The following is a 27,787-nucleotide window of genomic DNA, read 5'->3' on the forward strand; positions in this document are numbered from 1 at the left end:
GCCAGACTGCTCTACAGAGTGAGACCCCGTCTCAAAACAAAAGCAAAAAGAACGACCTCCAACCTTCCCTCCCCAGTCCCTGGGCCTCTGCCAGTGCCCTGGTCTGCTGTTCTCGGTGGCAGCAGCACTTTGGGAGGAAGAAACAAATCCCCAGAAAACAGAGGAACCCTTGAAGCCAATCTGCCAGATGAGTGAAAAGTTGGCCAAGGCTTCTGTGTACTGAAAAATAACAATAATGAATGTCACAATTCATTTTACATTAACCACAGATTGTCCACAGAGTTAGCAATAACAGACACATAGTTAGAAATAATAAAAATAAATCTTAACCGTAATTGGTTCTATCACATTAGAGCAATGAAGAAAGGAGATGACATTTTCCATGTAGTTTTATGGCTGCATGCATGAGTCAGACAGTAATCATGGCTATTATTATCACCCTCCTTCAACATCGAGTCAAAACAATTAAATGCTCACCACAGCATCATATAGAATAACGTAAACCTGGCTGAGTTTATCTTCCGGGATCCCACAGTGTAGGAGTATTGCTTTCAGTAGCATTGTATGGTTCAAGTAAATACTGTAATTTCTTTCCTAGAATAGAGAGAAAGATACTATTATTTTCATTATAAAGACAAGTATGTGGCCATATCTGAAGTATGGTAATTAATTTGTTATCCTAACCACACGGGAGAGCTAAAATAGCATCTTTTCTCCTTTTCTCCTGGTCTTTCTTTTTCTTTCTTTCTTTCTTTCTTTCTTTCTTTCTTTCTTTCTTTCTTTCTTTCTTTCTTTCTTTCTTTCTTTCCTTCCTTCTTTCTTTCCTCCTTCCTTCCTTCCTTCCTTCCTTCCTTCCTTCCTTCCTTCCTTCCTTCCTTCCTTCCTTCCTTCCATCTTTCTGTATGTCTGTCTGTCTTTTTTTCTAAGACCGGCTTTCTCTGTGTAAGCCTGGCTGTCCTGGACTTGATTTACAGACCAGGCTGTCCTTGAACTCTCAGACACCCACTTGCCTCTGCCTCCCAAGTGCTGTGACTGAAGGCATGCACCACCATCTGGCTTATTTTTCATATCCATGATCTTCAGTGTTATAGTTGAAAAATGTAACATTTTTATAAAATGCATAAAAATACACTGGCTGACCTTTGGCTAAGTTAAAGAGCTCACACAGACTGACTCAGTTCAGTGGTAACTGACTTCCAAGCAGGGGGCCGTTAATACTTGTCATTACTTTTGGCCACAGCAGCCAGTTAATGACCACTCACAGGTGTGCTGGGACAACTGGACAAAGCGGGATCTGGCCCAGGGGCTCTACCTTGAATGAGCACACTGTGCTTGGAGAAAAAAAAAAAATTAAGTGAGCACATGGATGCCTCATGTCAAGAGCTGTGAGGGTGGAGACTAAAAGGTGACCAGCCAGCCAACCCTCAGAGGGCTTCCTGGGGGAAGGGCCTGAACCATGGCTGGTTGAAAGACTTTCTAGACAAGTGGACAGCCCTGGCCAACCGTGGGGCAATGGCAGAGCCTGTGAGGAGGGCAGGCCAGCAGTCCCCATCAGTGAAGTAGAGTAAGAACTGGCCAAAAGGGACTCTAGGGTGCTGGGGAGTTGATAGAGGAGATGAAGGAGGGAGCAGTGAGGGTTCTGATCAGGGTAGGAATGCGCCAAGAGCATTATAGAAAACAGCCTCAGGCTTGACTTTTGCAAGGATGGGTAGAGAAACAAGCTCCCCCCTTCAGCCAGTTCTGTTGGGGGAGGGGTGAGAACCGACAGTGAAGCTGGAACCCTCCGTGGCTGTTTGAGAAGAGCCACGACCTGCTCCAGCGCCAGGCAGGAGGTGGCAGAGGCTGTGGACTCCCCACCACACACATGGAGGGAGGCTAGCGGGATGATTCAACAAGATGCGGGAGGAACCTGAAGCGCGGGGAACTCCTGGATGATTTCATAGATTGTGTAGATGGTTTCCGCGGTGGGCAGAGAGCTGTTGGTGGTAGAAGTGACGATATCGAACGCACATTCCAGGAGTTCTTTGGGATGAAATCGGTCTAACTTGCGGGGTCTGAATACCCGTTCTATGCAGTATCTGGAGGAAGAAACCGGCTTTCTTAGAGCGCTGCTCATCGGGAACAAATATGGAGGAGGAATTGCTGGGCAAAGGAAATGAAATGAAGATGAAAAAAAAAATCTGTGTTGTGCTCAACGGTTCAAAGTGAGATTTGAACCAGGCCAGTTTTGCCTCATAATCTACACCCTCGTCCCCAGCCTTGCACTGTTAATTTTTTTTAAAATATATGTCTGAAAGAGACATATATTAAAGAAAGAAGTTGCATCAACTTTAAGTGATGGCTTTTTCCAGAGAACTGCCTACCCCTTAGGACTGGCTAGTAATCGTGGCCTTACAGCACATGGAGGGCTGTGGTTTCATTTGAAGAAAGGAGCTGGGAAGTGGCGTGCCCCATTGACAGCAATGTGGCTCAATTAGCGAAGATCTCAGAGGAGGACCCCTGCAGTATCTGAATGACACAGCCTCCACCCCTCGCCAAGTACAGCCAGGCAGCAGTTGGAAAACATCATTTGTTATGTTGCCTGGGGACACGCAGCAAGCACAGAAGAGATGACAGGCCTGTCAGGTGACCTGACTGGTTGGTTTCTTCTAACGATAAGATGTCTTATGACAGTCTAGTCATCTGAGGACAAGGGAGCCCTGGGGCTGGGTTCCCCAGACACGTGCTCTTCATTTCATCAACCTCAGAAATCTTTCCTGAGTGAAAGCTTCTGACAATAAAACAAAAACACCTGCTGTCTTCTGACTTCTTTCCCACATTTACCACCTCTACGTCAAATGCTGACGTGACTCACCGTTTTAAATTCAGTATGTTGTTTCTTGCCACATATCTTGCAAAAGGGACCTGAAAGAAGAAAGTTTTAAAGACCTGCGTCAAGGGGCGCCAGCCACTACATTCTTTTAGTTTTGAAGACAGCTTTACTGAGCTAGAACTCGCACACGTGGCTGCAAAGGGTACAACTCAGTGGTTTTGGTGCCGCCACCCACCGAGCAGTGAGGTCGGAACAAACTGCACCTCCAACAGCAGCTCCGTAAGACTGCTGCCGGTGACCTGCTGGCCAGCGCAGTCTATGACGTCAGCACAGCGATGAACTAGCCTGTCGATATATCTCTTTAAGAACAGACCCTAACCGTTAAGGGACGCGTGACGGTGCCCTGGGAGCATTCACATCCTGGAATGTTCCGGCAGTAGGCTCTGCTGCAGACTCTAGTCCCTGCGTTTCTGAAGTCCGAGAACAATTGTTCTTCCTTTTGTTGTTGTTGAAACTAGAGTCATATTTCATTATGCTCATTTGAAATCTGCATAGGTTAGGTTTTAAGATATAATTTATGGGCTACAGAGATGGCTTGATGGGCAGAAAAGCTGGCCGTGTGTACTGTGCTGGTTGGTTTTCAACTGACACTAACTAGGGTCATCTGGGAAAAAGGAATCTTAATTTTGTGTTTGTTTGTTTGTTTGTTTTTTCTCCTCCACCCCCCAAGACAGGGTTTCTCTGTGCAGCCTTGGCTTTCCTGGACTTGCTTTGTAGACCAGGCTGGCCTCGAACTCACAGAGATCCACCTGCCTCCCTGAGCGCTGGGATTCAAGGCGTGTGCCACCCCCCTGGCTAGAAGAAGTAATTGAGAAAATGCCTCACTAGGATTGGCCTACAGACAAGTAGGTGGGTCATTTTCTTGTTTGATGATTGATGTGGGTAATGCCCCCTGGGCTGGTGGTCCTGGGTGTGATAAGAAAGCAGGCTGAGCAAGCCCCTGGGAGGACACCAGTAAGCAGCACTCCTCTCTGGCCTCTGTATCAGTTCTGCCTCTAGCTTCTGCCCTGCTTGAGTGTCTGCCCTGACTTTCTCCCCCCACCCTCCTGACAGGGCTTCTCTGTGTAGCTCTGGCTGTCCTGGAACTCTGTAGACCAGGTTAGCTTTGATCTCAGAGAGCTATGCCTGCCTCCCATGTGCTGGGGTTAACAGCATGTACCACCACCACCACCACCACCACCACCGGACTCTACCTGCCTTCATGGTGAACTGATGTGGAAGAGTAAGATGAAATAAACCCTTACTTTCCTAAGCTGCTTTGCTCATAGTGTTTTATCAAAACAATAGAAACCCGAAGGCATCATGTAAGCCTAATGACCGACCTGTGTTTGAATCCCAGAATTCATGGTAGAAGGAAAGAACCAACTCCCAAAGTTGTTTCCTAGCCTCCATAGATAATTTCTACCTTTCTCTTAAAAAAAAAATCATTTATAATAAGATAGTAAAAATGAGTACTATCTCTTATGGTGAATTTCCCGAGTTCCATATCGGTCTCTTCGAAGAAATTCTTAATAACCACCCACAAATAACCAAACTGGTGTCAGACTGCCCAAAGACACTTTAGAGTATTCTTGATGGGCAACCTTGCAAGGAACAGCCTCTTTTACTTTTTGCATTGAGTATCAGCGCACGGAAAGGAAGCTTAGTGATCTGCCTTCCCAATCCCCTAGTAAGCAGAGAGTAAGAAATCGGTGTTAATCGCGATTTCTCCGCACTCCTTCCAACAGAGCCCAGATGGCCCTCTTCCAGAGGGCCCGAGTTCTGCTTTCAGTGCCAATGACTGATGGGCTCACGAGGCTTGTAACTCCAGCTCCAGGGGATATAATGCCCTCCCCTGGCCTCTGTAGGCATCTGCACCCACGTGGCATACACTTATACAGATACACACACATTTAAAAAAATTAAAGAAAACTATTGTGAACTTTCATTACTTTTCTAAAGACTTAGCAATTAATAGTCTCATCAGCAATTTTCCTACATCCTGGCCATCTCTGGATAATATAATTTAAACATTTTTACACTCTGCAAGGAAAGTTAAGCATGTGTGCACAGTCAAATGTATCTTGGCATGTCCTCAACACACTTCTGGAAGTTTATCAATGTTACTAATTTCTCGTCTATCTACTGCCTGGCTATATGCTTTCTTTATGTCTCTCTTTGTCTGTTTAGACATGTTCTGGTACTGAGGCGTGCTGATGGGTTCGTAGCAGTTGGGAAGGTAGAAGTGAAAGGGAACAAGGGCAAAACACCCTTAGCTGTTGCGCGCACTAATTGCTCTAGATAGTAACATTTTGGGACTTTACTGAAGAGCTAGCTGGGAAGCAAACAATGCCCTCCATTCACCTGTCAGAGTTGAGGTTAATGTCCCTAGACTATTCTGCAGTACAGGAGCAGACAGTTACTGAACTCCAGTAACGCTTTTACTCTGATTAGTCTTTTCCTGAAGGTCACACCCAATATAAGCCTGTAGTGGGTGTCTATAAAGGGTAACTGTTTGACCAGGCAGACATGGCACCCAGGCTGCCAGAGGAGCATCCCAGCTCACCCGCAGGTCGAAAGGAAGCATCACCAGCATGCCGCTGTGGTCCATGAAAACAGCGGCTTCGTTGTGCTCATAGATTTGCTTATTTCGGGGAAGCAGCAGCGGGGTACACAGCTGGACGGCTCCTACACCGGAAACAGACAAAGCAACTGCGCCTCAGTTCTCATGCTTCTTGGGAGGCAGCCCCAAATGCACACCAACCCGACAGGTGAGCGAGCCGCCCCTGGGACCACTGAAAGCCCAGCACTGGTCTCTCCTCAGCTTTCCAAATGGATACATGCAGAGCTTTGCCAATTCAGTCAGATTTCTGACTCCAGGAGCCAACTGTACTGTAGTAGCAAGACTGGAATCGTCAAACCAGTTTCTTCCCAACAAGCTGAGCCATGAAATTAAACAAACTCCTCATGCCAACTGCTTATAAATGGACCTTAATATACAGTTATAAAAAAAAAACAAACACCAGCAGTAATTTTTTTTTCTTTCCTTGAGACTGGGTCTCACTAGACTCCCTTGCCTTCAAACTCCTGGTCTGCTTGCCTTAGCTTCCTGAGTGCTGAGATTACAGGCGTGGACAGCCATACCTGGCCTTCCTTTCCTTCTCTTTTCTTGTGTGTATATAACCATGTGGAATATGTCGGTGTTAGTATGCGCACACATGCATGGGTTTGTGCATATATGTGTGCACTTATGCGGGAGGTTAATGTCAGGGTCTTCCTCAATTGTTCGCCATGTGGTTTTGCAAGACGAGGCTTCTCCCTGAGCCTGTGCTTCCTGACTGAGTTGGCTGCCTGGTCCCTGAGTTTGGAGATCCCCCTGACTCTGTGTCCCTGGACCTAATGCTGGGGTTACAGACGCGTGCTGTCATATCTGAGTTGTCAGGTGGGTGCTGAGGATTGAACTCGGGTCCTTCTGCTTGTGTGCAGGCATTTTACTATTGGCCACCTCCTCAACCCCCAGGAGGTACTTTCTAATACTTTTTAGAAAACTGTTTGAGAAAGGGGTGGTTTGCAGAAAAGGACCTACCATGCCTTTTAAAGACGCGGATGATGGTTTCACATACAAGCTGCTGGATCTTGGCTGTACGGATCAAGAAGTTGCCCTAAAATGGGACCGAGGAAAAATCATTACCCAAGCCTAAATCCACTGTAATGCTACTCTGTGGTTTATGTTCGGCACTGCAGAGCTCCTCAGTCTTAGACCACAGTGGAGCTCTCAAGCAACTGCCTCTCTGAACATATTTAGAGGAAAGGCATGTTTGCGTAAGGGTTTTCATTTCCTTTTCATTCCATTTTATTACAATATTTTCAGAAATAAAAACGAGCAAAAAGACAAAATAAAGTCACCACCCTGTGAGACAGGGTCTCACTGTGTTGCCCAGGCTAGCCCAGACACAATCCTCTTCAGCCTCCCTGGGGGCCACATGTGTTCATGACCATATACACTTAAAAATCTATACTATTTCCTCTAAATTCTGTCTTCTAAAATTATACCGCAGGTTAACTACAAAGAAATACGTGGCAAAGATAACTAGCATTGGTTATCTATTCACCCAACTTTCTAAACAGCTGGCTAAACCCACTGTATCACAAAGTCAAACCGAAAACAAAGTAAAGAGACATGAAAGTGGGGTGGCTCAGCAGTTAAAGGCATTTGCTGCCCAGCCTGACATTTTGGGTTCAGTCCCTGATGCACACACGGTGGGAGGAGAGAACAGACTTTTGCAAGTTGTCCTCGTCCTCTGACTTCCATATGTGCACTGTGACGTGAGCACGCCCCACCCCATAAAGAAATGCTATTAAAAGCTATAAAGACATAAGACACGGTGGCTAGATAAGCATTTAGTAGGGAGAGGGTGTTAGGGGTAGGAGGAGGATAAGAAAGGGCAGAGTAGGGCTGGAGAGATGGCACAGATATTAAGAGCACTGGTTGTTCTTCCAAAGGTCCTGAGTTCAATTCCCAGCAACCACATGGTGGCTCACAACCATCTATAGTCAGATCTGGTGCCCTCTTCTGGCGTGCAGGTATACATGCAGGCAGAACACTATATATATATATAACAAACAAATAAATCTTAAAAGAGAGAGAGAAAGAAAGGGCAGAAGGATGTGTCTGATCAGACTGTATCACAGCCATATGTAAAACCTGTCAAAGACTCTACCTAGTAGTGTATCACAGCAGATGCTAAAACTCATAACCAAACTTTGGGCAAAAACCAAACTTTTATGCCGGGAATCATATGAAAGAAGGGGGAGTTAGTAAGACTTGAAGAGGACAGGAGCTCCACAAGGAGAGCAATAGAACCAAAATATGTGGGCACAGGGGTCTTTTTTTGAGACTGATACTCTAACCAAGGACCATTCATGGAGATAATCTAGAACCCCTGCTCAAGATGTAGCTCATGGCAACTCAGTCTCCAAGTGGGTTCCCTAGTAAGGGGGACAGGGACTGTCTCTGGCATAAACTCAGTGGCTAGCTCTTTGACCTCCCCCTCCCCCCCGAGGGAGGAGCAGCCTTGCCAGGCAGAAGAGGAAGACACTGCAGCCAGTCCTGATGAGACCTGATAGGTTAGGGTCAGAAGGAAGGGGAGGAGGAACTCCCCCATCAGTGGACTTGGAGAGGGACAGGGAGGAGATGAGAGAGGGAGGATAAGACTGGGAGGGGATGAGGGAGGGGGCTACAGCTGGGACACAAAGCGAATAAAATGTAATTACAAAAACTGTCAAAGAATAAAAGAAGTCCGCGGAGATAGCGCATGCGCACGGCTTGGCCCACCTTCAGGATGTCACTGTCGTAGGTGTAGTCTATGGCGGGGGAGATGCGCTGGGAGAAGATCTGGCCCATCATGGTGCGGTAGGCCTTCCCGTCCATGTTGGCCAGCGTGTGGTGCAGCACCTCATGCAGCTCCGACTCCTCCATCTGCGGCGGGGGCAGCAGCTCACTCTTGAGCAGTTCTGTGGCTGTGGGCCGTTTGGCTGGGTCGTGGTTCAACAGCCAGGAGATGACGGACTTCTGCAACGCGACAGGCAGAAATGACTGGTGAGGATACGGCAGGGAAGTCTGAGGAGCCTTCCTGATACTGGTCACTCGGGACACGTCTTACGCTTGGATGGCGTTTCTGAGATCCCTGATTGTGCCATTAGTACCGCGTATGACCACAGACTTGTGGATGAATGTAGTAATTCTTGAAAGGGAGAGGCCTTTTTTTTTTTTTTTTAATCTCTCATCACCAACAACCAAAGCTCACAGGAACAGAAATAAGAAGATACTATTAGTCCCTGTCTCACGGATAAGAAAAATGAAAGTCTTAGAGATGCACAGCGGCCATACAGACATGAAGCCAGTAAGAAGTTACAAATATTGACATGCTTTGTTTATGGTCCTGTTCCCAACTCTGAATAGTGTGTGTGTATGTGTGTGTGTGTGTGTGTATGTGTGTATGTATATGGGTGTTTTATCTGCCTGTACATCTGGACAGCAGAAGAAGGCATTGGATCCCATGGGGTTGCAGTTAGAGATGGTTGTGAGCCACCATGTGGGTGCTGGGAATTGAACCCAGATCCTCTGGAAAAACAGCAGTGCTCTTAACTGTTGAGCCATCTTTCTGGGGAACTCTGATAGTTTAAATAAGAGACTTTTATCCTATCATTGTCATTAACAGTCAGTGTTAATGGACCCTGTTAAGGGACAACCTTCCCTATGAGGAGTATTAATGAGTGGATGTTTCACCATAGCAAGCTGTCAGCAAGAAGAACGGAACACCAGAGACAGCACACAGCTCACTAGGAACTCTCATATTAGCTGGGTGCCAGGGTTAGCCTGAGATGCAACACACACAGACACACACACACACACACGGATGGTTACAGTATGTGTGAGACATTATCTTGCTGTGAAATACCGTAACACCAGCTACAGAAACAGCTCAGCAGTGGAGCACTTGCCTCCAATGTGAAGGGCCTGGGTTTGCTCCCCCAGTACAATAAAACCAAACATTCCCCAAAACCTGTAACAGCAGACCACCCAGAGTACAATCCTTTCTGCACAACCTGAATTGCTTCAACCATGAAACAGACTGAGACTGTAATTTTTCCCTTTAAGTCCCAAGTTTCATCTAAAGCAATTTGCTATAAAAGCATTCCCTCCCAGCTGAGCCAATGGTCCAAGCAGCACTTCAGAGGCAGAACTGAGTGCACAGAAGAACTCAAGTTCCTTAATTTGCTGTCAGAACTTTGGTCTTTAATAGTGCATTTCAAGTCTAGTAACATCTTAAGAGCTTCATCTTTTGGTATGCCCCCTCATTGTTCCTAGAACACAAGAGAATGAGTGGCAGAAGATTACTAATTGAAAGTGATAAGAAACCGTAGTTAAAACCCAAGACTGAAGACACAGAAGTTAACGTGTGGACAAATTACCTGTTTTGTGTGCTCTCCATCATCGAAGTCTTCTGGAAACTTGGGCGATGTGGGCTAAAAGAGCATTATATTCAAATCAGAAAGTGCTTGGCAGGCTGCCACAGGCAAAGCTTTTATCCATCACAGTAAGATGTGGTGAATAACCAAAGAGAAACGAAAATTTGCTAACATGACACCCCTTCCACGACCTGTGCTCACAATTCCAGCACACACAGTCTGTTAATGCAGGCATCGCCCAAGTGATGGCCTAGGTTATGGAAGTCACCTTCCTTAGGTGTAAATGAAAACAAACTTAGAGATTTTTAACCTGACTATCTACTGTCGATAGAAGTCAGTAGAAGGAGCAAATTAAATTTAAGGGTTTTCTAAAAACACAAAGCAATTTAATGAAACACATAGTGAAAAAGGCAAAATTCCATCAAATCATCAACCTCAGTTAAGAGGAAAACTTGGTCTCGGAGGAAGCAGGATCAATGGCATCCTCATATATATATATATATATATATATATATATATATATATATATATGGCATCCTCATATACATCCTCATATATATATATATATCCTCATATATATATATATCCTCATATATATATATACATCCTCATATATATATATATGAGGATGTATATATATATATATATATATATATATATATCCAAGTTAGAGATCAGCTTAGGCCGCACAAGGAATGCCTCTAAACAAATGAATAAATAAATAAATGAATGACAGATTTAGTTAGCACCAAACACTGCTCATTCCCTAAGTCCTCACTTTTCTGATAAATAGGACCTCAACTATAAGATTAGCCTGATAGTTTAAATGTTCTTGAAATGAAGGAAAAACCATAATTTCAGAGCACAGAAAGGCACTTCCTCAGGGACATGCTCATCCAGGAGCGTCCGGGCTCGTGCGAGTGGCAGGCTCACCCCTCGGCTCACCCACACACTGCTCCCCACATGCTGCTGTCAAAAGTACCTCAGCTACTCTGTGGACTACCCGCAGGGGCGACCTCAGCGCGTGCGCTGCTGAGTCACCTGTCTGCTTGTTGTCTCTTCCTATGCTGCCGTTGACACGGTGTTGCTGCATAGTGCAGGCTGGCCTTGGGTCCATGATCCTTCTCTTTCATGTGCTGGGATTGTGGGCATGTACCACCATGCCTGCCGTGCTCTATGTGACTTACTTTTAACCAAAACGTCTGCTTGCTTTTGCTCCCTAAGGATGAAGAAGGCTCTCCAGACCCGCGGCTCATGAATAACTGAATCTAAATTGCCAAGACTTTACTCTCCACTGTCTTGATGCTCCTTTGTCATGGGCATCCGTGGCCTGGCATCCTGTAACACTTGTCTCTACAAGCTCAAGCAGTAACTGAGACAAGGGTTAAGCTCAAAAACACGAGTGGGAATTTCATTGGGGAAAAAGACAGCTCAAGTGACTGGTCTTTTTGAGAGCCGTGTGTGTGCCAGGCTCGACAAATGCTCCACCACAGAGGCCTTTTGCCAGACTTCAGACTCATTTTAACTTCTGGTGGTTTAGATTTGTTTTAAGTACATTCAACCAATATATAAACCTTTACGTTTTGGAGAAGGGCAGGAGATAAGGTCTCGAGTCTCATGTGGCCCAGACTGGTTTGCTTTAAACAAACAAAAAACCTGTTTCTCATCACTGGACATGTCGGCAGAAGTGTACTGGAACACAGAACAGTCTATGCCGACAATCTTTAGTTAACAAAACCACTGTTAGCAACTTAAATGAAACAACTCTCTTGGTTCTGAAGATGTTTCACTGCAGGTGATAGAACTTGATTACCTTAGCATGTATCAGCCAATGAGAGTGATTAAAATGACAGGAGGCACCAGGCTTGGTGTCACACACCTGTAATCCCAGCATTCTGAAGGATAACACGGGGACCTCATGTTTCAGGCCAGCCTGGGCAATAGGCTAAGATGACTTTTTTTTTTTTTTAAATCAACAATTGATAGCCTCTTCTATATTATAAATACCAGGAGAAAGTCCTGCTTTGTGCTCTGATTGCCACACGAGACTGAGGCTACTAGAAATTTATGTATCAAACATATCTGACACCCACATCTCGAAGTTGGTTGAGAACGAAAATTCTTTCTGAGGCTGTCACCATGGGGTGATAGGACATCTCAAAGAAGATAATTCCCAGGCTGAAGAGATCCACTTTCTGTGGGGAAAACAGAGTTGCCTTTAGAGAGTTCTGATATCACGGTGTAATGTCCAGCAGCTTGGCGGTTTGCACTGGAAAGAAGTTGAGAAATTTGGTGATCTGGTCTAAAAACAAGACTTTCAACCTATAATTTTAAAAGCTGATTTCAAATTTTTCATTCAGAAATATGATTGTCACAGTCAAGCTACCATGTCCATCAATTTACATAGTTACCATTCTCTCCTTCCTTCTCTATTATTCCCTCTCTATGGTAAGAACATTTGAGATCTACTCTGTGGCAATGTTTGAAATTATTAATCAGATAGAAGGACCCGGAGAGGACAGGAGCTCCACAAGGAGAGCAACAGAACCAAAAAATCTGGACCCAGGGGTCTTTTCTGAGACTGATTCTCCAACCAAGGACCATGCATGGAGATAATCTAGAACCCCTGCTCAGATGTAGCCCATGGCAGCTCAGGCTCCAAGTGGGTGCCATAGTAAAGGGAACAGGGGCTGTCTCTGACAGGAACTTAGTGGTTGGCTATTTGATCACTTCCCCCGAGGGGGGAGCAGCCTGACCAGGCCACAGAGGAGGACAATGTAGCCAGCCCTGATGAGACCTGAGAGGCTCGGGCCAGAGGGAAGGGGAGGACATGAGGGAGGGAAGGTGGGATTGGGAGGGGTTGTGGGGGCGATAGCTGGGATACAAAGTGAACAAACTGTAATCAATGAAGATAAATTTAAAAAGGAATTATTAACCGGTTGTTATACATTGTTATAAACTGTAGATGCCCCGCTGTACAGAATGTGCCCCTGCCAAGGACCATTTCCTGATGCTTTCTGTTTCTGCTGCTTCACCCCTTTCTCCTTCCCAGCGTGCTCTAGCCATGGCTTGTCAGTGCTACTGATGGGACCGAGCCTTTCACATGCCAGGCAAGAGCCCTACCAACGAGCCACACCCCTAGCCTGGGCTTGTCTTTGTTCCCCCTTTATCCCAAACACTATCCTTGTCAGGGTTTCAGCAGATGGCTTGATGGTAGAACACTGCCTAGAATGTTCAAGGCCCGTGGGGCTGAAGGCCCAGAACTGAAGAAAACAATTCTGAATGGCTGCCAGGGCCCCACTATTGCCTTAGTACTCAACTCGTTTCTTCAGAGGCCTCGTCACAACTTAAGACGTTTCTCTTTATTTATTTCCTCCTTGCTCATTATTGGTTCCATCATCACTACGTCAGCTCCCGGAGGGCTGGGAACTCAGCTGTTACTCCCGTGAGTGCCTTGCTCCCTATGTTCCTGGTCTGGGGATGGGAACAGCACAGAGGTTAGCTCACATACCCCTGACAGATAGAGGAATTGCACACTTCTGCAACAATGATGCCAGCTTCAGCTGCTTGGGTACTGCTGCATGCTTGCCTAGCCTGGGAATCAGTGGCTATCTGTATTTCAGCTGGTCACTACCTGTTACGGTCTTGATGCCTTACTTGTAAATTACTTTGAGACACCCCCCCCACCTCCAAACACATGCACACTCTTAGTACCTGATTGTATGCGGACTTGGTGCTTCCCTGGACCTCGGGGCTTACGTATAGAGCAGTGCCAACCATGCCAGTCAAATTGCCTGTGGAGGAAACAGAGGGAGAGCCTTACTGTTGTTGCTGTTTCATAGAGCTAAGAACTGAACCCAGGGCCTTGTGCATGCCAGGTGAGCGGCAGTAAGCTACACCCCACGCTCCAGATAACGTAAACTGAAAATAAAGGGCTTCTTTCCAACCCTAGTTCCGTTTCTTTATTTGTGTGCGGGATTGTGTGCGCAGTGGCATGTATGTGGGGGTCAGAGGACAACCTGTGGGAACTCATTGTCTCCTGTGTGGGCTTGAGGGTTAAATGCAGGTCATCAGGCTCGGTGGCAAGCGCCTTTACCTGCCTTCAAAGCGAGGCCGATCTGCTGTCTGCAGTACCCACCAGGAGGAAAGCGAGCACCACACAGGCGATTGATCTATGCCCTAAACTGCCCCGTACTGCCTCACACAAAGGTCTCTGCTTACACAGGAAGGCTAGAAATAGACAGGACCCCAGACAGGCCAGGTCTTGAGGTAACCTGACAGGACCAAGTGGTGTTGATCAGAGCTCAGCTCAGGGGCCCAGGAGACCATGATTCTACTGATTGAAGTTCTTATGTTTCTTTTTCTTTTTTGCTTGTTTGTTTCACTGTTTAAAATTCAAATTTTATTTATATAATTTCCCATTTAATATAGTCAAACCATAGTTATTAACATTCAGCAGGCAGAAGCAGGCAAATGTCTCTGAGTCTGAGGCCACTGCGGTCTACATAGTAATTCCAGACCAACTAGGGGATACATAGTGAGACCAGATTAAAGAGAGAAAGTGATTTGGAGTAGGTTGGAGAGAAAGTAATATATTGAAAAAGAAAAAAAAATACTTAAACTTCCGTAAAAGCTATTCAAAGAATAACTTCAATTTGCTTTAGAATAAAGTTTTTATAAGTAAAAGGCAGATTTCCTGTCGAGAAGTTTCGTGGTTTGCTTGTAAGCACATGGATGAAATAGAGGCTTTACCTGAAGGGTCTGACTTAATCACACGATCGCTTGCCTGGTCATCTTGTTTACCTTCAGCCTAAAACACAAGCGAGTAGAGATTAAAGCCTCACAGCACTCCACAGGAATGGCTCATCGGTTTCTGAGCGAAGACTGAAGGTAACATGGCCGTCAGAAGAATTATTACCGTTATTTTTAGCTATCTCACATCCTTGTTGCTTATGATTAGTTAACCCATTCATGCAAGGCTCAAAGGGAAACCGGTGAAAGCAGGAGGAAGAAGAGCAACTCACTGGACAGTTCTTTCCAGGACAGAAATACCCAGACTCTTAAGCCAATTATGTCCACACCGCAGACACCAAGAACAGGATCTGCTTACCAGGCATCTCAGGAGAATTAAAAATGGTGACAAAATCACTGTGCTACCTTTTCTAGTGCCACAACCTCTTCCAGGTCAGTTTTGCTACCCCCCCCCCCCAAGGCTGGTCACTAACTTGCCCCACTGTCCCTTGCTGAAACACTCACAGGCACTTTTCCGCACACCCCTAACAGCCACACCTGTAGTATTAGTTTCGGTTTCTTTAAAAACTCAGCTATGCAAGCAGGTTTTTGTGTTAATCCCTGGGACTGCCTTAGTTTGTTCACAGCTGATAATAGCCTTGTGTGGCATGGAGAGGGCGGCCTTTGCCAGCTACGGTTAGTATAAATATGAGATCCCAGAGACAGAAGGCAAGGGCTTCAAGGAGACAGACGGAGGAGGAAGAAGGCTGCTTGTTTGTCCTGTTGGTGTCTGCCATTTGCTGTTGCTAGACTGCTAGAAATCCTGATGACTGAGTTTGGTATTTTCCCAAGAGAACCCAACAACTCTAACCAGCCAGAACAAAATCTAAAGAGACCTCTGCCCCCTTTCCTTCTAACCTTCCTTCTTTCCTAGTTAGGGTTGGCGGTGGAAAGGGAGGTAGAGGCTTAAGGAACCCCAAATAAAGTAGAGTTTAAAAACCAGCCATCTACACACACCCTGAACCATCTCTGGTGGTTTGAATGAGATATCCTCCGTGAGTCTTGCGTGTTTGAATACTTGGTCTCTAGTTAGTGGCTATTTTTGGGGAGGACTAGGAGGTGTGTCCTTGCAGGAGGACACACCTGGGGCAGGCTTGAGGGTTTAAAAGATTCAGGTCATTCCCAGGGTGCTGCTTCCTGCTTGTTCCAGCTCCCAGCTGCCCCAGCTCGGCCAACACTGGACTCTTACCCTCCGAAACTGTAAATCCCAGAGAAACACGTCTGTAAGCTGCCTGGGTCGTAGGGTCTTATCACAGCAAGAGACGTTAAAGAAAAGTAACTCACACACCCAGACCACAAGGATGGGCTCCGGGCGATGCCATTCACCTTCTGTTCTGCTTTGCAGGTGAGTCTTTGGAGCAGGCCTGAGAATCCACACGTTTTATAGCCGAGGTGTGAGTTCTGCCAAGGCTAGGGCACAGGGCAGTGCAAGGCTCTCTGTGCAGATTGGTGGGACTACAGAGCCTCTCCTGTACCCCAACACCACGTTGGGTTCTTTAGATGGGGTCAATATCCCATCATGCTTGGCCTCAGCACTTTTCAATACACTTTATCTGTTCTGCTCAGGACCCAGTTCTTATCGCTCGTCTTCTGTCTCTTTGTTTGGGGGTGGGTGTTAGGGTCTCCCTGGCTGGCCTAGAACTTGCTATGTAACCTACACTGGTCTTGAACTTGTGGCAGTTCTCCAGCTTCTGCCTTCGGAGTACTGGGATGACAGGCACCCACCACCACTCCCAGCCCTTCTCTGCCTCCTCACCCTCCACTCCTAATTTTACCTCCCAAGTTAGTCCTGATGGTTGTTCTTGTCATCATCTAAATTCTATTTCCTTTCTCTGACCAGTCTTGGAATGAACCTAAAAGCTAGCTTATGATAATTAAGAAGATCCCTAGCACACAAGTCTGCCCAGCTTTTCAAAGACTTCCTCTTTACCCATCAACCTCTCTATACTTCATAGTTTCAGCCAATCACAACACAGGATGTTCAAACAACCAAGTGTACTCCTCCTAGGCCCTTAGCTTATGCTGATGAGCCCTGCCCTGGTATGACTATGTTCTGCCCTGGACTCTGGCCTGCTAGACTCCCACCTACCCATTAAGGCCCATCTGTTGTTATGCAGTCTTTCTTTTTCTTTGGGTGATGGGGTCTCACTAAGTGGCCTGGGTTGGTCTTGAACACCTAGACTTAACTGATTCTTTGGCTTCAACCGCCTGTGTAGCTGAGACTGCAGGTATGTGCCATAACACTGGGTTTACAGACTTTCTCATCCCTCACAGCTACTTACTTCCTCCTCTCCTTACTCTTCTTTCACAATTTTCTCACTTTATATTAATTAGTTTTGTATGCTAACTAATCCGTAATGTCATAAGTGTTTGAGACGCACTCTTGCAAACCAACTGAAAGTTCCTCAGATGCAAAGCATCTTGTCAGATGCCCAGCAAAGAGGCCAGAATATAAAATTATTTCACAGCATTGCATGCCTTTTATCTAACCAGTGTTCATAAACCAGTAACTTCATGTCCCTTCGATAGAAAGCCTAAGAGACACCTGAAGCCTGTCCCCTCAGCCTTGTCTGGCAGTGGAGAGAGACAGGGCAGGGTGCAGAGGTCACTGTCCCATCTTTGCACTTCCAGAATTATTATGGCACCCATGTCATTTTCATGCATAGTCTGATTTTAAAAAAATACTCACAGTGAAGGCAAGATGGTCTGTTGCCAAACCAAAATCACCTATTTTCACATGGTCATCAGAATCCAAAAAAATGTTGACAGGTTTCAAATCCCGGTGAATCATCCCCTGTTGGAAGACAATGAAGAATCCAACAGTTGCTTCTCAGGTTTCCCAAGGTTAGCACTTTGTACATTTCTCGATTTTAAAGGCTGAGTGTGTGAGGACAGCTGGACAGGGGTCTTCTCCCATGGACAACCTGGTCCTCGATGTCTGCTCTCTGGAATGTCCTCAGAGGGTTCTGTGACCTCTCCACCAGTGGACCCAAGCAGGAGCAACTCACAGGCGCCCTGCACCATTCCTTGTCAGAGATTTCACGTCACCTTTCCCTCTGCCACACCACAAGCCCTGCTCTGCTCGGGTCCTTCTCATGTTTTTTTCTTTGCACTACTTCCCCTGCCTAGGACACTTTTGTACTTCTCTACTTGTTCAAATCATACCGACATTTACCTGTTCCACCTCTTTCATGAACCTTGCACATTATTCTACCATCAGCTTCCAGGAATAACTCAGTGATGGTATCTCAGGAATCCTGCTTCCTCCTCCTCCTAAGGGCTCATCATGCTTACTGTCTCACTTAGAAGATGCCAAGCGTAATAAGAACTCTTCCTTGTCTGATCTTTCACATGACATGAAGGCAGCTTATATCTCTGAGAACAGGAGTCTGTCTCAGGCATGGGCTTGTCACATGTTTGTGCCTCTGTGTATGTAGGTGAGGCACAGTGTGGTGATCGCTAATAGAGTTCAGGCCCTGAGCACATAGAGCACAGCACCGCAGTGAGAGGTCTAATGGTATCTGCTACAATTCCCTTTTATTTTCCACCTTTTAAGTTATGCCACATAGATGTCATGGCTTCTCAATATGAACAGGGCACAGTATAAACATTTTGAAGTTTCAAAAGTTGAGACAGAGGGGAAAAAAACCTAACATGTTTTCACTGTCTGATGCATTAGACAATTCCCTGTTTAGAATATGAGCAGTGTCTTGCCCCAAGGCCAGGCCTGAGAACATTCACCTGGTACTGCTAACTTTTAGCTTTTAAATGACATTTCTACATACAGTTAAAGCTATGGTACTGAGTGTCACTCCTCTCCTTGCTAGGGAGCTTTTTAGTTTCTTCAGGTTCCTAGGAAGACCAGATATGTATGTACAAACCACATTCTTACTCTACAGTAAAATTAATCAAAGGATCATCTTCAACATTTTGTCCATGTCCAAATATGTCTTCCTTATACAGGTGTGAGCAAACTTCCTGTGAAGGGCCAGTGAGAAAATATTTTGGGGCTTTTGGGCTATGTAGCAGTTTGAATGAAAATGTCCCTCACAGGCTCATGTATTTGAACCCGTGGTCCCCAGTTAGTGGCACTGGTTTGGGGGAACTAGAAGGTTTATCCTTGCTTGAGAAAGTACATGACTGGGGCAGGCTTTGATGACTCAAAGCATCACGACATTACTGTGGCTCCAGCTGTCCCTGTGCACTGTGGTAAAGGATGGGAGCTGGTAGGGTCCAGTCATGCCTCTACTTCACCACCATAGACTCTTATCCCTCTGGAATTGTAAGCCTGGACAGATTCCTTCTTCTGTCAGCTGCCTTGTCATGGGTGTCTTATCCCAGCAACAGAAAAGTAACTCCTACAGCTAGACAGTCTATTACAACTCTCAAATCTGCTGTGGCAAAATACAGCCACAGGCAAATGAGCATGGGTTTGTTCTAATAAAACTTTATTGATGGACAACAAAATTTCAATTTAATGTCATAATATATTCTTTTTAAAAATTGTTATACCACTTAAAAATAGAAAAACTGTTTTTAGTTCATGGGCCATATAAGGACAGGTGTGAGCTAGATCTGACCTAGGGGCATTGTCTGATGATCCCCATCCTCACCTCAGTGTTGTCTATGGGAGTTGACACTGGGTGCTGTTCCTTGTCTTTTGGTACTTTGTTCTATTACCTTCAAAAATATGTTATTTCCGGCCAGCAAGGTGGCTTAGCAAGGCAAAGGTCCTCGCCTCAGGGCTTGATAACCTGAGTTTGATCTACAGAATTCGCATGGTAGAAGGGAAGAAAATGGTCTTCTGACCCTCACGTGTATCCAGTGGCATTTACTGCCCCCCCCACCATACACACAAATAAACCAATAAACATAATTAACTGTAAAGACTACTTTATCGTCCCCATAGTTTCCTCCTTGGTTTTGTTTTTCATGCTTGTTGCTCTACATTTTCCTTTTTGATTCTTAATATAAGGTTATATAAGTCAGGGCCAGGAAGATGGTTCAGCAGGTAAAGTACCTGCTATGAATGCACAGGGCCCTAAATTCAGATACTCAACACCCACATAAAAGCTAAGTACAAAGGGTGGCAAATGGCAAGCTCTATGTTCCATGAGAAACCTTGTCTCAAGAAAGAAAGAAAGAGAGAGAGAGAGAGAGCAAGAGAGAGAGAGAGAGAGAGAGAGAGAGAGAGAGAGAGAGCAATAGAAGAAGATACCTGTCTTAGTTACTTTTTTGACCAACTTAAAAAAGAAAAAGTTTATTTGGGCTTAAACTTTCAGAGGGTGAGTTGCTGGAAGTTGGTGTGATGTGTGTTACTGGCCTCCAAGATCTGCCTGTCCTTGTTGTGTAAACCTATCCAATTGGCTGATTAAATGGCCTATACTCGGGCAGGGCAGAATGGGTTAGGTGTGGCTAAGGTTCCTGGACTTTTGAGGACAGGAGAATCATGGACAGATGGATGGGAAGGGAGGAGGAAAGAGATCACCACAATGGGTTAGCTTGGAGAAGGAAGGTGCCAAGGATGGCGTGGATGGAGAAAACACCAAGATGAAAAATATAAGCAAGTATATTGGGATTATTGATCAAAGGTAGCCCAGATGAGGATGGTTAAGGCGTGCGGCATTGGACAGGGGCTGGGAGGTGAATGGTGAGGTTATCCAGACAGCATAGGTAGAAATATCTGCTCGGCCCAAGGTAATAAGGCAATTACAAAATCTAACAGGTATCTGTGTCTTACTATTTGTGATAGCAGGTTAAATAATTATCACATAATTATAGGGTAATAATAGATATTATATAGCCCAACACTCATTTTTATTTTCTACAATAGTGAGTCCATGACCATCATCATGGCAGGGAATATGGCAGCAGGCAGGCAGGTGTGGCCCTGAAACAGTAGCTGAGAGCTTACATCCTGATCTACAAACTAATAGGAAGAGAGCACTAGCTGGGAATGACATGGGCTTTTGAAACATCCCCAGGTAGTACACCTCCTTCAACAAGGCCACACCTTCCAATCCTTCCCAAACAGTTCCACCAACTGGAGACCAAGTATTCAAATACATAAGCCTATGGGGCCATATTCACTCAACCTACATAGTGTTGACCTCTGGCATCTGCAAGCACATTCATAGGGGAATGTATCCATAACCTCCACAACACATGCACAAATATTCATGCAGCACACAGACACAAGCTATATAAATAGAAGTATGTGGACACAAGAAATCATGAAGTTTACTTTCTCATGGATATAAGCTAATCCATCCAGAATCTCTCGAAAAAGCCTCCAAAGCCTGATGGTATCTCGGAATAGTCCCTGGTCAATGGTGTCACGCAGAGTGCTCTTCTCACAGTACTCCATCTAGAGAAAGAGACAAACCTGCTCAGGCCCTGGTTCAAAATGAGGAGGATAGCTGCAGTCAATGTAATCACTCATGTTAAAACTTGTGACAGAGATTTTAAGCAGCTTTGGAAAGTTCTTTGCTTAAAATCCTTGTCACAAACATTAAAATTGAGATTGCAATAAAATGTTATGTTACAAGACTGCTTCCAGTCTCAAGTTTCCAAGAATAGCTAATTAAGCCTGATTTTGTCCTTGGCCTTATTTGTATACAAATAACAAATACTCTTCGAATCTAGAGAAAAACATTATAGGCATGGCACATTCTGAGTCACCCTCTAGGCCTCACTCAGGATCTCCAGCTCTCCTGAGTCCTACCCTTCACAGGGCTGTTTAGAGAAAGGATATAAGCAGACAGTTAAGGCAGCCCACTCCTGCACTCACAGGATTCAAACGTGGTTATAGGCACCTCATCTTATTAGTTGTGAGAAGAATCAGATAATTAATTAATCTGTGGGAAACTGAGGCGCCGAAGACTAGAGAATCTCATCTGAGCTCACACAGTGGTGACAGGTGGATCCAGGATGTGAACTTGCACTGTTTTGGTTCAGAGCTGCTCCATGGTACACCTGAGAACACTGTGAAAAGGGATGAGTTCAAGGCTGGGGGAAGGCTTCCATGCTACGGCTTTGCTGGCCAATTAATCTTTAGCAATCGGCCCTCTTTTGCCCACCACCTTGTGATACGTCATGAGGCACACCACCACCACCACATACCGAGCACACCGCATGGGCGAGCGGTCCAGCAGGGCCTCACCTGGATGTAAAGGTAGTGTACAGCCTCGGTTGTCACCGACGGCTCAGTTTCCTGGCAACTGTCCTTCGCATTGCAGTCTTCATCCTAACCCGAGAGGAACACGGGAGAACGCAAGCTGAGCTTAGAGTAAACGAGATCATCGCTGCCTTCAAGAGCTTGTGCCTAAGGCCACAGTCTCACGCCTCTGCACGGCCTATCGCTTTAGGGGACATGAGCAGAACACAGAAACCGTCCTCTAGACGCTTGGAGCACTTTAAAGGAAAGTCTGCAGAGCTTCCAGGCCTGCTACTATCCAGAACGACGGGGAAGACGGGGAACGGGTTAGGATGTGCAGTAACAGGGAGACTCCTGCTCCAGTCTTCACACTGCAGGCCAGGATGAGTAAGAGAAGAGTGACTAAGATGATGACAAGGGCGGAATGGATGCAGGTGAACCTGTGTGAACAGGAGGGCTTCCTTTGGTGGGATTTTGAGAGCGGTTTTAATGTGTTCGCACTGTCGGAGGGTAGAGTGCCCTCTGGGCTACATACTCCTGAATGCCCAGGAGAAGCTGCCACTCACGAGTAGCAAGGAATATGTAGGCCATTTCCTCACATGGCTCACTTTCTAGTCTCTCACAGGTCGTTTTTTCCTAATACATGGTACCTTAAAAAAAAAAATAGTCTTTTCCAGGCTGGAGAGCCCAGAAAATGGTTACTGGTCAATGATTAGGAGTGCTTACTGCTCTTGCAAAGGACCTGGGTTCTAGTCCCAGCACCAAAATCAAGTAGCTCACAAGTACCTAACTCCAGTTCCAGGGGAGCCAGTGCCCTCTAGCCTTGATGGGGCAGAAGAACTCACAGGCCGTGCCTAACCTCAAACAGAAACACATACAGAGGCATTAAAATATTTTTAGTCTTTTCTTCTGCATAGACAGATTCAAATACTTTTAGTAGGGAAAAAAGTATTAGTTTCTGATCATTTCTCATCCACAGGGTCTTTATTAGATTTTATTTTTTTCTATTTTTACTTATATCTATATGTGCATGCCTATGTGTGGGTGTGTACATTTGAGTGCAAGTGCCTGTGTCGGCTAGGAGAGGCCACAGGATTTCCTGAAGCTGGAGGACCAGGCAGTTATGAGCCGAGAGATAGTGCTGGGCATCATTTCCTTGTAGGGTATTACATGCTCTTAGCTGACTACAGTTTTTATGAGGAAGGATGTTTCTCAATATTTTCTCTTTTCAAAGAAAACCAAAAAGTTCTGTTCTTGAAATAACTAGATTCAACTACTGAATTACTTATATTCTCTGGAGAGTGTCTGTGAAGGTTATTAAGCCCTTGAGGTTTTCTATCCATAATTAGAATGCTCATGGGATGCTGCCTTTAACTGAGCTAAACTGGAAGCATAAATTTGATGCCCTTAATAATTAAATCCACAGCTAACACTAAAAGCAAATATAATTTTTGCTTAAGCAGTTTAGATTATCTATGCTATTACTGTAGCTAAATTTATAATTAAAATGACAGCAAAAGGAGCTTAAGTAATTTTTAACTAACAAGTTGCTTATTAAAAACATACTGGCTAATTCACTCAAATTTTCAAATCAATTAAACTGTGTATCTAACAAGATCTACATGTTTATATCCTGTGAGTGAGCTAGTAAATGCCAGTGATTATCCTTTTATTCCAAGTAATCCAGTCATCACAGACCACATCAGTCACAGAACACTTATTTTTCTGAATCTACAAGGACAGCCTACTGTTCTCACTCTGAGCTTGAGGCTCCAGCCTGGGGCTCTGCAGCCTGACCAGAGAAGGAAGGAAGCAGGCCTGTGTGGGATCTAAGGCACACAGACAGTTTGTCAAGCTTTTAAAACTACGAGCCACATGGAGAAATGTATCTTATATCCCATCTAACACACACACTCACAAGAGACAGTTCTTTAAAAAGAGATTTAATGTGTGTGTGTGTGTGTGTGTGTGTGTGTGTGTGTGTGTGTGTGTGTGAACATCCGGAGAACTGGAGTTACGGGCAGGTATGAACTGTCTGGCCTGGGTCCTGGGAACTTTTCAGGCAGGACTTGTTCTTACCTGCTGAGCCATCCCTCCAACCCCTGGAAAAACCCAAGTTCCATTAACAGAATTCATCTTTACTAAAAGTAAGGCACATCTGGCATTCTCTCCTCTTGTCCACAACATTAGAAATAAAATAAGGCTGGCTGTGAGCCTCTCAGTCAGTTCCTCGGACATTGCAGGATCATGTTATGCAGTTAAAACACTGTTCTTGAAGATGGTTTATCAGATTAACTGCTGTGGGGAAGACTGTTAACTCCATGATGAGACTGTTTAGTTTGCATACAACCCTCATCCCCAACCACAGAAAACATTCCCCAATCTACTAGGAAACTTAAGCATTGTATTTGATTTATTTGTATGTATGTGCCTGCTTGAGTTTGTGTACTTCATGTGTACAGGTGACTGTGGAGACCAGAGGCCACTGGATTCCCTGGAACTCGATTTACAGGTGGTTGTGGGTCATCATATAGGTGATGAGAACCAAGCTTAGATCTTCAAGGGCTGTTAATTGCTCTTAACTGCTAAGCCGTCTCTCTAGGCCCTCTGTGAAACTTTTCTCCACACATGGAAAAAGTACAGTGTGTCAATTTATTATTCCTTCATATGTCAGTACAAAACTTATGATAAATTTATATATATATATATATCAGTATAAATTTATGATGTGAATGAAAGCCCATAGTAAATACAAGTAGCAAATATTTTAAATGAATGGCTGTGTTTTAAAACTGACATTCACATATCAGACCAAGGCTCTGGCATTCTGCCTGATGTTTATAACATCAGATGTCATTAGTGATCTAAGTCAAACTAGATACCTTTGAATTACATATTTACCTGATTCTGACTTTTACTGTTTTCGTCTTCATTGTCAAAAATGATGTCACTGTCAGAATCTGAAGCAGGTCTTTAAAAAGAGAAATAAAGACATAGTAAAGAAACAAAAAAGGTTGACTTTCTTTTTTTGTTCATCAGAAAACCAAAGAAGCTAGAGCATTACACCATGTGGTGGTCTGGAAGAGAAAGGCCTCCGTAGGCTCATAAAAGTGAATGCTTTATCTCCAGGTGGAAGGTTAGCAGGTGAGGCCTTGGTGGAGGAGGGGTATCACTGAGGGTGGGCTTTGAGGACTTAAAAGACCCAGTTTTTCTCTGTCTGTCTGTCTGTTTGCCTGCGACTCATACCTGCCTGCTACCATGCTTCCCACTAAAATGGAAATGGACCAGTTCTCTGAAACCTGTGGAGGCCAGAAGGGTGCGTCGGATCCCTCTGGGACTGGAGTTACAGTAGTGAGAAGTCACGTGAGTGTTGGTTATTGAACTGAAGTCTGTAGTGGAAAGTTTTGGTATCTTTAAAAACTCAGTTATGTAGACATGGCTTTGTTTTAATCCCAGGTGTGGGATGTGGGGCTGATTCAGAGAGTCCACAGCAGCAGACTATTTGCCTGGTGCTGGCTATGACAGGGGATCTTTGCCAGCTGCAGAGAGTTTAATTCTGAGGACTGTTGAGAGAGAATAAATGCCAGAGCCCAGAGAGTGTTAAGGGCTCTGAGAAAGAAGGCTGCTCTTACCCACCCCCCTCCCCGTTCCTGGTTGCTGCTGCTGCAGTTTGACAGGAAACTTGAAGATATCCTGAAACCAGGATTGGACACGCCCCAAGGAACCTAACCAGCAGTAGCCAAAGAGAACTTCGCCCCCTCTCACTACTAACCTTTCTCCTACCAGGTATTGGGGTGTTGGAATGAATTGGGGTGGATTAGGGAGAGAGACCCATAAGAAACACCAATAAAAGGAAATGAAATAGTTTAAAAAGTACGCCCACAGAAGTCCTGTGGAAAGCAAAAAGGGGCCTTAACCACGGAACCATCTATCTAGCCCCAACAATAAACTTTAAAAAGTAGCTAGATTGTTTCTTAATGTAATGAATTGCTAAGAGTTGTAATAAATCTGAGTTGTAATAAATCTAACTGAGTACAATGATATAAATTGTCAATCAAATGCCCTTGGGTTATAAATTCGGGCCTTGGATGTGGGAAATCTTTTAAAGCTCTGGGTTGCATTTGGCTTTGCTGTGAAAGAGGGAGTTTCCACCGGGTTGCTGCTTTCTTAACATGGTCAACACATTGGGATTTCTGAGTTCCTCTGCTGTGGGCCAGTTGGGTTAGGGACTAGGGGTCTCCCGCTGCTAGCACTTACAGGAAGGACTGGGAGAAGACGCCATCGTGCTCATCCTCTTCCTCCTCATCGCTGCTGGAGGAGCCCTGGCCGGTGACTGGGAAGCGCGCGCTGGTGGAGCGCTCTGCAGATGTGCTCCACTCCACGGAGCTGCTGAGGATGGGCGGAGGTGCTGCGGCCTCCACGCTGCCCAGCTCGTCCTTGTCGCCCGATGCTTTCCCGCAGGAGGCTGGACTGTCCTGGGCCTGCGGTCTGCAGTCTGGGGGTGGTGTGCCTGGCACAGCCGAGCGCTCATGCCTCTCGATCCAGGCGTTGTAGTAGCGCACAATGTTCTCATGGTGCAGGCGCGACAACAGGGTCACCTCGCCCTTGATCCTGCGGAAGTGCCTGCTGGCAGGGTTGATTGGGATGCGCTTCACGGCGTAGCAGCAGCCGTCCAGCTTGTTTTGCACCTACCGGGCAGCAGGGGACCGGACCTGGTCAGATGGGGCATTGAGCACTATCCTTTACACCACCCAGCCCCATTAGTTCCTTCCTAGTAGAACCTGGAGCCTGAGAGCCCATAACGATAGCTGACAGCCACAAGGGTTGAATTCAAACGGAGGAAAGCCTTGGTTGGCCCCAGACCAGGGAAAAAGTTAAAGGAATCCAAATATGAGGACTCGCTGGGAGACAAATAAGGAGGGCACAACCTTCATCTCTCCACGAACTTGTTTCTCCCCGCCCCTCCCTTTTCTCCTCTCTCTTTTTGGAACAGACCAGAAACTTGATATCCTCCTACTGCAGAGCTGGGATTACAGGAATACACATTTTCTTTCTTTTTTAGACAGGGTCTCAGATGGCCCAAGCTGGCCTCAGACGGAGATAAGGCTAGCCTTAAACTCGGCGTCCCCCTGCCTCCACCTTTTGAGTGCTGGGATTTCAGGCATGGACCATCTGCCTATCTTAATCATTTATTTCTTTACTGATGAGCATAACGTTTTCTCTTAAAAATTAGATTAACATATGGAGTTATGAGTTCCATTAATTTTCACGACAATTACTTCCCTGTTCTTTTTATATCTGCTAAGTAAATATCAAAATGCATTTTAGTTTTAAAGTAAAAGTAATTTCTAAGGCCAGTGTGAGTTTTCATCTGATGATTTTATTTTCATAATACTTAACAATCACTCATGATGAATGAAATGCCAGAAATTTTAACAAATCTAAAATAAAGTGCTAATTATTGTACAAAGAATTTCTAAGGCCACGTAAATGTGGGGGAGATATTCGATTTCGTTTGAAGTAAATTTTTCTTACCTATATGACACTTTGAGGGGACACTCAGGAGTAAATGAGAACAAACGGAGAAAGAAGACTATCAAAGCCCCAGAAAGCTGCGTTTGACCAACAGCAGCAGCTACCACGGATACCCATGCTGCCCGTTGGGTCTGTCACCCAACTAAGACCCAAAACTGATGAGACGGTTATAAAATCTAACGATACAAGTAGGAGCACAAAGAAACAACAGAAAGGTCTCCAAGGCCAGCGTGCTCAAACCCCACCCCTCCCCCGAAGGCTTCGCTGGTTTGACTGCATTAACTATACCAGATATTCCTTTCTATTCACAGGAGGGTTAGCGTACTACAAAGTCCTAGCAATTCGTTTGTCCAAAGGAGAAAGTGCTCCGACGGCAAAGGGCCAGCTGCTAACGAAACCTGATTGTGAAGCAGGCTGCCCTGCTCAGACAGCAGTGCGGAGAGGGGTGTGAGAGCCAGGGGTTCTCAAGAGAAACGAGGACC

General features: G+C 45.4%; 1 protein-coding gene across 4 annotated transcripts in view; it reads right to left on the bottom strand.

Annotated features, from left to right (window-relative positions):
- The window catches only part of Eif2ak4 (eukaryotic translation initiation factor 2 alpha kinase 4), a 94,852-nt gene that overhangs the window by 21,998 nt on the left and 45,067 nt on the right, over positions 1–27,787 (bottom strand). For all 4 annotated transcript variants that reach the window (XR_009587363.1, XM_060371586.1, XM_060371587.1 and 1 more), the window contains 15 exons: positions 26,028–26,458; positions 24,672–24,741; positions 21,777–21,860; positions 20,859–20,981; positions 17,304–17,408; positions 14,576–14,633; positions 13,538–13,617; positions 11,917–12,018; positions 9,827–9,880; positions 8,187–8,423; positions 6,438–6,513; positions 5,418–5,539; positions 2,855–2,904; positions 1,910–2,078; positions 478–594 (listed from right to left, as the gene is read on the bottom strand). Coding sequence is in view for 3 of the 4 variants with exons in the window: in XM_060371586.1 (XP_060227569.1) it covers positions 478–594; positions 1,910–2,078; positions 2,855–2,904; positions 5,418–5,539; positions 6,438–6,513; positions 8,187–8,423; positions 9,827–9,880; positions 11,917–12,018; positions 13,538–13,617; positions 14,576–14,633; positions 17,304–17,408; positions 20,859–20,981; positions 21,777–21,860; positions 24,672–24,741; positions 26,028–26,458 (1,878 nt within the window). In the remaining variant the exon portion in view is untranslated. The remainder of the gene's footprint in view (positions 1–477; positions 595–1,909; positions 2,079–2,854; positions 2,905–5,417; positions 5,540–6,437; positions 6,514–8,186; positions 8,424–9,826; positions 9,881–11,916; positions 12,019–13,537; positions 13,618–14,575; positions 14,634–17,303; positions 17,409–20,858; positions 20,982–21,776; positions 21,861–24,671; positions 24,742–26,027; positions 26,459–27,787) is intronic.

The sequence above is a fragment of the Meriones unguiculatus genome, chromosome 18, assembly GCF_030254825.1.
Source record: "Meriones unguiculatus strain TT.TT164.6M chromosome 18, Bangor_MerUng_6.1, whole genome shotgun sequence".
NCBI classification, from domain to species: domain Eukaryota; kingdom Metazoa; phylum Chordata; class Mammalia; order Rodentia; family Muridae; genus Meriones; species Meriones unguiculatus.